General features: G+C 39.1%; 1 protein-coding gene across 7 annotated transcripts; it reads right to left on the minus strand.

Moving 5' to 3' along the window:
- Positions 1-184: 184 nt before the first annotated feature.
- gtf2h2 (general transcription factor IIH, polypeptide 2) lies at positions 185-9,615 on the minus strand. Of its 7 annotated transcripts, none has more exons than XM_071536068.1 (14): positions 9,513-9,615; positions 9,334-9,411; positions 9,132-9,168; positions 8,261-8,347; positions 8,091-8,141; positions 6,872-6,926; positions 6,497-6,602; positions 6,295-6,385; positions 5,168-5,253; positions 3,789-3,854; positions 3,562-3,665; positions 2,302-2,404; positions 2,153-2,192; positions 185-929 (listed from the first exon to the last, which is right to left on the minus strand). In XM_071536068.1, exons 1-14 carry the CDS (start codon positions 9,611-9,613, stop codon positions 819-821), a joined length of 1,116 nt encoding a protein of 371 aa, XP_071392169.1. In that variant the 5' UTR covers positions 9,614-9,615; the 3' UTR covers positions 185-818. The 7 variants fall into 7 exon arrangements, with proteins under 7 accessions (XP_071392169.1, XP_071392167.1, XP_071392166.1 ...); XM_071536066.1 differs by having other exon boundaries at positions 3,565-3,665; positions 3,789-3,852; positions 5,058-5,253; XM_071536065.1 differs by having other exon boundaries at positions 3,789-3,852; positions 5,058-5,253.
- Positions 9,616-10,260: the final 645 nt, after the last annotated feature.

A 10,260-nucleotide genomic window follows, 5' to 3' on the forward strand; every position in this document is an offset into this window, starting at 1 on the left:
AACTCTTACTCCAGTCAGTAGTCTAGAGTCACTTCAGGGGCCAATCAATATCTTGTTAATATCATGACCACTGTATTTGTAAGGCTTTTTATTAATGATTTGGGCATTTGTGTAAAGGTGTTTTGAGAATGATGAATACTTTTTTTTTTTAATCATAGCATTTATAAAAAATATAAATGCATTTGAGTTTTATTGGTACCTGCCATGTCACAATCCAGAACTCTTGTACAAAGACAAATTGTATAAAAACAATGTAAATGTATCATTTATGACATGTATAAAATTATGCATCATTTTAGAAAAACACACTGTAGCAGCTCAGATGCAGTTCTCTGACCAGACAGGATCTTCAGCCTAGCTCACCACTGTCTTTAGCAAGAATATGGTCATTTTCAGGTTTGAACAACAGTGATTCTGATCATTTTGGAAGCTGCCAATATTTTGTGCCAATATTCAGTTTCTTTAGATGTGACCATTTTCATGCTCCAAAAATTTCCCCAAAAATGCAAGTATAATAATAGTAAGAAAAATAATATTCGTATACTTGGTCGTGTGGAATCTTATCAAAATGTTTCATTAGAATCAGGTCAGGTTAAGGGCTTCCCATATACAACCAGTGTAGTATTGATCAATTCTAAAATAAATATGTAATCAAACTGTATCATATGCATATCAGAGGTATGATGGAACGGATCTGATTTTTAATAAAGGTGGATAAAAATCAGCAAACCAATATAATCGGCCTAACTCCAGTCCCAAGCTTCCCCATGGCCTCTGAGCATGTTACAGTCTCTGTCTTGTAGTTAATCCTCCCAGCCTTAGGTGGCGCATTGACCGTGAATACAGGCGGGGCAGCAGTGCAATGAGTCATGGATGAAGAGATCGCATTCCACACAGAACACACTTCTGCATGCCGGACAGCTGAACACCTAGATAAACAGAAAGATAGAGGGAGCAGGAAAAGAGGTTTTGAAAATGTCAGCTATCAACCACATCAAGTAAGGTCTAAACATATAATAACTAGGCTAGAAAAAAAAAGAGAGAGATACCTGGGAAAGATGTTCTGGTGGGAAGATACAGTATGTGTACATCAGAGGCAAGTGATGTGAAAATGGATAAATTACCATCAAAAACAACTCCATGTAAGAAAGTTACAGATGTATGTCGACTATGTGACGAGAGTTTTAAAAATAAGTGTAACAAACCCAATTTGATAATCGGTGCCCCTAAATTATAGCCTGACTACACTTTGGCTTTAAGGAGCTCACTGGACCAACAGTGTTTTTCTAGCCATGTGCGGCTCTTGTTAACCCGGTATCACAGAAGCAAGATTGAAGTGGAGGATCGGTGTGTTGGATAAGTCACTGTCACTGGAGCATGCTGCTGCCAGAGTTAAAAGATGTTCTAACACAACCTACAGAACTACTTTCCTGAGATTACAACGTGATTACAGCCACGTTTTCTATCTCGTTTTTTTAATACAATGGAGTTCTATGGCTGCTGGGACATGGCTGCATTGGGCTACGGCTACATGGACGAGACTTGTTAGCGAAACAAAATCATTGCTGATTTTGTTATTTTCATAGGATTTGGTGACGGTAAGAAATGCTTTAAAAAACACCAGCCAACTCCAGTGCACCCAGTTGTTTTGGCCGCAATAACGTCATTTTGTCAGTTTCCACATGAACCAGCTTGAACACTAGCTTCTACTAGATACGTTAGCTTACATTACATTATGTTATTTAGCAGGCGCTTTTGTCCACAATACAATAAGTGAGTTAGTACAATCAAATGTGCTAACAAGATAGTGATGGTTAGCTGACCAGACACTATGATTAGCTAGCTAACAAGCTGACATTATCTAAACACGAAATCAGTGACATATATCAGTGATGAAATGATCAGTTCCCAGTCAAAAACAGCACAGAAATTAACCGGCTGGTCAATTCTGTTGAGACGGAGTCGTACATTTGAAAACTTAACCAGTTCTTAGCTACTGTTGCCAAGAGCTGAGGGCCGACAACATGGCCGCCAGAGGGTACATTACATCATCTCTATTGATATGAAGAGGACAGCCAGAGAGAGATGTCAGTCACCATCACATCATCACTTGGCTCTATAGAAAATCAGCTAATTCAGCTGCTTTACTCACACTTTTATCCTTCAGCTGTCCTTGACAAGCTTGACAGAACCTGAAACAAAACAACAACTGCTTCAGATACGCAAAAGTATGTGCGAGTCAATGTGAATATGTGTGTGTGTGTGTGTGTGTGTGTGTGTGTGTGTGCGTGTTAGAGCCACCTGTCTCCTTGGTGCTCCTCCACTGGACTCTCTGTAAAGGCTTCGAGGGGGAAGAGGTGGTGGAAGGATCTGGCGAGGTGGGGGGCCGACACTAGAGTCAAACCTGGAGACCAGACGAGACCATACACACACACACACACACACATACATGAATACACACTTCAGTCAAAGTAGCAAGTATAGCGATCGAACATGCACATGCGTTTTTTGCACACTGCCATGTGGCTGGTTTGAATGGACGGTACCTCCATCCATTTTGATAAGGGGACGGCTAGTATATCCAAATCAGCATCTAGTCCAGGTAAAATTAAATTATGTTAATCATTCATATTTGCGCAAAAGCACCAACATCAGTGCATGTACAATTGCGTGCCGTTTGATGATCTGAACAATTGCAGTTGCTGCAGAAATGGTACCAATCAGCCATGGAGGCCATTTTTCTTTCCTCCATTACCAGCGGGGGTGGGTTTTTGTACTAATTATGATAGGACTGAAAACACTTTGTCTACACTGATTTTTTTTATGGCCAAGGAATAGAATAGTGGTAAAAAACATCAAACGATTAAGAACATAATGTAATAGTGAATTCAGTGATATAATGAAAATTTTAAGAGAACTTAGAACATTGTCATTTTGACATAATAAACTATCCCAATAAATATCCCACTTATTTTTAATTACTGCATATACGTATATTGACACTTTATAAATAATTCCACAGATGTCATACTGCATATCTGCGCTGTCAGGTGAAGAAAATGTGACTCCAATTTTACAATTTTACATGAACGATTCCATATTTCTCCAATCCTACGACCCGTAGGTGTATGAAACCTTTTCAAAAACAAATTGGATCAACTCAAAAGTGCATGGTGGTCAAGCTAAAAACAAGGCTGCTTTTCTTGATTCCTGAAAAGTTTTGGAGATACAAGGTTTTCGCCCGACAACAGTGGTATATTTTTACGTTACATACACACGCAAATACTTGTGTGTATTCCTACTTACTGGTCCTACTACTGTTATTTTGCACATCCTAGTAATGTGTAATCCATGGTTTTTCCCCAAACTTCCCATCCACGTGATGAAGTTGTTGCTTGCGTCACCCCAATTTGCTGTATTTTTGCTTATATTGTACCGTTTCCCTTCCATATCCTATTACTTTTTGCTGCTGCGACGACTCAGTTCATTCAAGTTTTCATCTAATCGTATCTTTTGTCGACGCACACATGTAGAGAAATGACCGAATCCTCCCAGACGTACCGCAGATTTTACACTCCACGGGAAGCTCGGTGTACTTGGCGTGGCACTGAGGACAGAAGTAGCCTCCGAGGGACAGACCTGGATCACTGCTGCTGTCCAAGTGACTGCAAAACACACAGCAAGAGCAGCGGATAACAATAAGAACGCACTCTGGCACACAGCGGCTGCTCACAATCCCAGACAGTGGGTTTAATCAGAAGGCTTTTTTGGCCCTTTTTCCTACTTACGACATGCTGAATGAAGGCTTGGCGTCCTGGTCAGCCAGAGAGGCGATGGTGTGCTGGGGGAAACCTGAGGAGACGCGGGGATCAAAAAATTCGGAGACGTTTTTGAATATTGTGATTTGCTACCTATTGCCTCCATGGGTGATCCACCATTAACTTGAAGAGTAAGGAGAAGAATGGTCTCCATGGATGTATTAAAGTCACAATGAAACGGCATTTCCATGGTGTCTTACTTCCGTAATTAGACGTATTTCCCGTTGAAACAGGATTTTTGGGGTGGGGCATAATGCAGGGAGGGATCTTGAAATTCAAAAATTCCAGATTCTTCTAAATGAATAAATTCAGCCACCGAGAAACAGGGTTTTCAATGGTGTTGTTGCTACTCTGTCACTTTGAAATTTGTAATGTTGGGGATATTTATTTAGATTGTTTAAAAATCTGTGATGGTATTATTGGTTGGATTTTTTTAATATAAAATAGGGAAAAAATACCAATTTTGTAAATTTGACATTTATTTTTTTTAATAGGTGTACAATATGTATGCAGAATTAGCCAACAATTGGAAAAAGTTATTTTTAATTTAATTGTGACTTTGAATGGGGGGGTTATTTGCTTTTCCTACAATTTTACATCATTACCATGTCTAACATTTTTTCTAAATACAACTTTATCAAAAGAGCAAATAGTATAATTTTTAATTTTTACTGTGAATAACGAACATCCCAGAGTGTAAAATCATGAAAACCATTTGATTACCCTTTTGTAAAGATACACCCCCTTTACGTAATCAATGGTAAGAATGGCAGCCTAGACTGCACAGCATAATGAACCTATATTCCATTGTTCTACCCCTAAATACAGTTAAATTAATTCAAAATATGTTTGTGTTTTTCACATTTTGAAAAGCTTAATATGTTTGGTTTATTGGGCGATCATATTTAGTTGATAGATACACTGTATGCAACTTTTGTTCACTGTACCAAAAAAATTTACATTTTGATTTTTTTTATAAATTCTGTTACTCTGAAATGTTGAAAAGGTGTTCTTGATTATAAATTATTTTAATATTTAATATAAGATTCCATAGAAATACAAGATTCAATAGTTGCAGCCCTACCACTAAGTCATATTTGGATGTCAACAGAGTGAAATGCAGAAAGCAGCAAGTTATGAGTGAAAAGGCAATAAACGGCAGCTGAAATTGAAGTTGTGCATCAAAAAAACAAACCCTGAAAGATCCCATTCTTTAAGTGCCCATGTGTGCATACTGACCCATGCGGATTAAGGAGCATTCAGACGAGGAGCTGGCCGGAGGGGGTTTGACGTGGAGCATCAGCAGCTCTTTAAAGTGGCTCTCGTCCAGGATGACGTGGTACGACCCCCCCGTCTCCCTGGTTAGCACTGTGCAGACCCGAACCTCCGCCGACAGACCGATCACCGACACCCGGATCTTCAGAGTTTTCATTGTCTAAGAGAGGATGAACAGAATGACTAGAACTGTGGCCACAAAAAAAATAATGATCAATATATTAATGACATAGTTTAGTTTGAAAAAAACAAACAAAACAAAACACATAAACAGCATAGTCCTTTGTGCACTGATCAGGGGCCGGATTCACAAAACCCTCTTAAGAAAAAAAAATCTTCTCAAGTGCCATTTTGTTTTTTAACTTTAGTCTTAAGAAAAAAAATAGGAAAAAATGCTATTCTCAAAAACAGTTCTTATATATTTTCTTAACTTTCTTCTTATGTTTCTTCCTAAGAAAAAACGTAGGAATAAATGGTATTCTTGAAATGAAAGTTGTTTAATTGGTTCTTGATTTTTTTCTTAACTTTAAGACGGCCCTTCACCTGTCTTAAAACTCCTACAGTGAAAAGGTAAGACTCTAATATCATATTTAAACACATTTTAGACAAGTAGGTTATAGTTCAAAGTCTTCATAGGTTCCCCTACACCTAACATTAAGATGAACATTTATTGTAAAGCTTTATTTAGTGTAGGTCAGGTAGGCCTCTGTCTCATGTTTATTGAAAATAAACTAGTAAATTTTACAGTTACCAACAGCAACCAATGTTTAAATCTTTGCCCTAGTTGCCCTAAATAGGTTTTTCCCCAATTGTTTTGTAGATGGAAGCACTTTGGATTGCCTCCTAGCCTTGTCTCCTAGCCTCCTAGCCTTGTCTCCTTGTCTCCTAGCCTTGTCTCCTAGCCTCCTAGCCTCAATGGCAGTAAGCCTAAAGTTTATTAACCAGAATTAATTCAGGTCCTATTTTGAGAAGTTCTTAAGTAGCAAGATTAAAGAAATTCTTAAGAAATGAGACTGTTACTAAGAAAATATTGAGGAATTGCACTTAAGAGCCTTCTTAAGAACTTCCTAAAATTTCCTCTTACGTCATTTCTCAAGATCTATCTTAAGAACACATTGGTGAATCCGGCCCGAGGTTTTTTGGGTCTATTCCGATTACCGACATTGTAATCTCTATACACGGGTTTAAGATGTGACCGTACCTTGATCAACTCATAGATGTTGGCTGGGTCGCATGTGGTGAGGCTGCTGAAGATGATCAGGATTTCCCGGCTGGTGTGTCCAGGCATGTGTCTTCATACGAGGAGAGACGTAATAAGAGATGAGGTGAGCGATATTCACCGACATCGTAGAAACAAAAACTAAAATGTGCACACTGTCTGTGCGTTTGGCTGCAGAACCTACTTGAGAGTCTGTATGGCCAGGCTGAGAGAGTTGTATAGAGAAGGCTCTCCGACGCAGACGGAGTCCACCGCTTTCTTCAGGGCAGTAATGTGCTTCTTCGGGTTCCCTGGTGGCAAAGCAGAACAGCAACTATCAATACATCAAAGCTGGACTATGCAATTTCACATGTCGGTGGCGCCAATGGGCATCAAGATGTATCTGGAATATTCAAACTCCAACACCTAGAAACCCTGTAAGGTGATATCAGTAAAGCCAAAGTAGTCATTTTTAAATAGAAAAATAATAGGTTAAAATTCAAAATAAAGCGTTCCTTTAAGTATTAAATGCTCACACTGTGGGGTGCAGACTGACTTCAGCAGTTTAGAAGATGCTCACCTGCCAGGTCAGTCAGCTTCTCAGCCCTTTTGTTCTTTGTGGTAATAATACCCACCTAAACACACAGGAAACACAATACAGGCTGTTAGGGCAGAAACATAGTTTAGTTTAATTACGCGTATGCAAGATGGCTATCCTGCAGTCGCTCAGAGCGTTCTTTGCGCACGTCCTCACGTTTCTAAACTTTCAACTTAGCTGTATCAAATGGAATTGAATAAATAATGTCTGTGCTGTTTTTGACTTGGAACTGACTAGGGCTTCATCACTGATACATCTGACATCTTTTGTGTTTAGATAATGTCAGCTGCATTTAAAGCTTGAGAGGCTGAAATACTCAACCAGGGGATCCACCCAAAGATTCTATAGAGTCTGGCAGCGATTTTTGTACTACTTTGACCTGGAATTCCCTGCTAGAGACACTGAAACATAGGACTACGATCTAATTGATTGACAATCTCTGTAATATGTGTAATAATTTGTATTTGTTTTATCATTGTTTTTATTTTCTCTATATCTTGTAGATGTCGTTTGTGGTGTCATCGATTGTATGTTTTTGCATTTAAAAAGCCAATACAAATATTTGAATATAGATAATGTCAGCTGCTAACTGGTCACTGTCTTGATAACACATCTGATTTACACACTAGCTAACATATCTAGTAGAAGCTAGCATTAGTAATGGCTTGTAGTAGCGTGTTACCTTTATTATAAGTAACCTACTGGCTAGTTAGCTAGCTAACAAAGCCAGCTGTTTGTTCATGTTAACTGAGCTGACTAAAGCAGTGATTCTCAACCTTTTTCATATCAAGGACCCTAATTTAGTCCACATTAGAGCCACGGACCCCCATTTGATGAGATTTTGTCTCTCTGACCCAAATCTGAGAATATTTTTATTGTCAGATATGATTTTGCCCAGAATTCCATGACTATCTGTATTGTAGGTAGAGAGATAACAGAGAAACTATGATCAGAACAGTCATTCTTCTACATTCTCTAATTGTGTTAACTTCTTGTAAATGAAATAATGCTGAAGTTTAACAATTCATCAATTTGCTGGGGACCCCCTGGAACCCACTCAAGGACCCCTGGTGGTCCCCGGACCCCACGTTGAGAACCACTGCTCTATACAGTCCATCAAAAAACAAGCACAAAATCATGATAGACCTAATAAGGCAGAGTCTCCTGCACATTTAAGGAACTAGCAGAGTTGGAATCATACCTGACTGATGGGGTTTTGGTCAAAATACTCCTCCACAAAAGCTTCCATCAGCTGAGGAGGAAAAGAGAGCTGTGTATTGGATGATGCTTCACAGCTAATGTCCTGGCCAATCCAAAACATACATAATAATATAATGTCTGAGGTCCTATGGCTCTGCTACAAATCCCTACCTTTAGAGTAGAGGTGAGGCGGTTTGGCTTCAAGTCATGGTCTTCCATACTTCTTGAACAGTCAATCACCACATAGAGGTGACGCATCTAAAGCATAGGACATCCTTAATGATCTTGAAATTAGTGGTATTGATACATCCTAATGCTACCAAATACAGTAATGCTGCGCTCCATTCAAAGTCAGAAGCTGGAAATTCCCTGGGTAGGTTATAATTCCAACCTTGGTGTGTTCCATTGGTCCAGCTTGAGAAAAAGAAACGCCCGCAAGATGGAATTTGCCTAACGTAAAAATTACTAATTCCACGCAACAGCTAATGTTATGCCAATGATAATTCACAACATTAGCACAGAGCATTAGCAACTGTATGTGCAACTTTATGTTTCAAATGTGTATGTTTAAGTGTGTGATAGATTTAAGGCCATGTGATGCTGAAAATCTAAGCGCATTTTGAGGATTATAAACATGTTAAAAGTAATAATTATGTGTAGCATTTACAGTGTACGATGCCATGTTGCTGTGATGTCAGATCTTAGAAATCTTGGGGCTGTGAAATCTTCAGAATCTGAATTTCTGACTTTCCGACATCTCTGGAACGCAGCATAACTGCTGCCATTACGAATAGTAGGCTCAGTGATTTGCTTTGTGCTTTCAGGATTCGAGCTATAATTAAAAGTGGCAGGGAAAGAAAATATAGATGCCAAAATATGCCAACAGAAAGCAGCTCACAGGTCATTATCATAATTTATTTGACAATTATGTATTTTAAGAAAATCTTATTCAGGTTACTTTTCAAAGACAGATATGGACAGTAAACAAATTGTGATAAGGAGTGGAGCAAGGGTCTGTAAAAGGGAGGTGGAGCCCACTCACCATTCCAAGCCTCACTTGTCCATGGCTCTCTATTACTCTAAGTGGGAAAACACAGCAGCAATAAGTTTATGGTAACAAGAACATTTTGGAGTAATAATGGATTTCTTCTAGGGTTTGACCACCAATATGGATTTTTGAAGGCAGATACCAATATTTTTGGACTGAAGCCGACAATAGCCGTTATTTCAAAATTCACACACACCTTTTCCTTTTGGACTGGAAGAGGATTTCCTCCACGGTGGCTTTAAGTGAGCCAGATTCATCCTCCTTCAGCACTTCCCTATTGGAGAATATATACCACAACACTGAGCTGACTGACAACGCATAGTCAAAGTATAAGTAAGTCACTGTACGTCTATCGACATGTTTTAGGGCTCTCACCATGTCCTTTCATAGCCTCCTTCCCACCGCTTGGCTCTCTCTGGTTCTTCATCCATTATGACTGTGCCAGAAGTGTCAGCAAAGTACGAAGAAACTAGCATACAACAGCTGCGGATGAATACATAACCATAAAAGCTGTAAGTAGGCTAACTATCAAATTTTACAACATTTGATCCGTGCTCCCAAGGTACGAACTTAACATTGCTGGTTAATGCTTGCCCCTTGTTAGCCCCAATTCTCTTGTATGGGGAGAACGTCACGCCAGACTCCTTTCAAAATATCTGTCCGTTTAAAGCTGCCTTGACTATCCGCAAAGGCACATACTTGGTAGATCATGACTGAATACCTTTACGAATCGTTAGCAGCCACTCCTCAATTCGGCATACATCGAATACACGGAGCAGCTCTTATTTTAACAAAATTTGAGCTTTTATAATTGGTTCGCCTGTTATTCCATCAACACTCTCTACCAAAACAGCACCGTGGTGGGTGATAGCGAACAGTGTGAACCAATTCTAAAAGTAGAAATTTTTATTAAATAAAGCTGTGCTTGGTGGATCATCTATATGCCGAGTTTACCCAATGACACTAACGATTCATTAAAGGTTTTAAGTTATGTTCTAGCAGGTGTGTACATTTGCTAATAAGCAAGTCAACATTAAATTCCCAGACTACTGAATGGAGTTTGGCGTTCCGCTCTCGCCATATGAAAGAGCAGAAGTATCGGGGCTCGTTAATGTTAAGCATT

Source organism: Centroberyx affinis, unplaced genomic scaffold (assembly GCF_046629955.1).
Source record: "Centroberyx affinis isolate AG114_WGS23_722 - 3 ecotype Tasmania unplaced genomic scaffold, CSIRO-AGI_Caff_v1 ptg002820l_1, whole genome shotgun sequence".
Lineage (NCBI taxonomy): Eukaryota > Metazoa > Chordata > Actinopteri > Beryciformes > Berycidae > Centroberyx > Centroberyx affinis.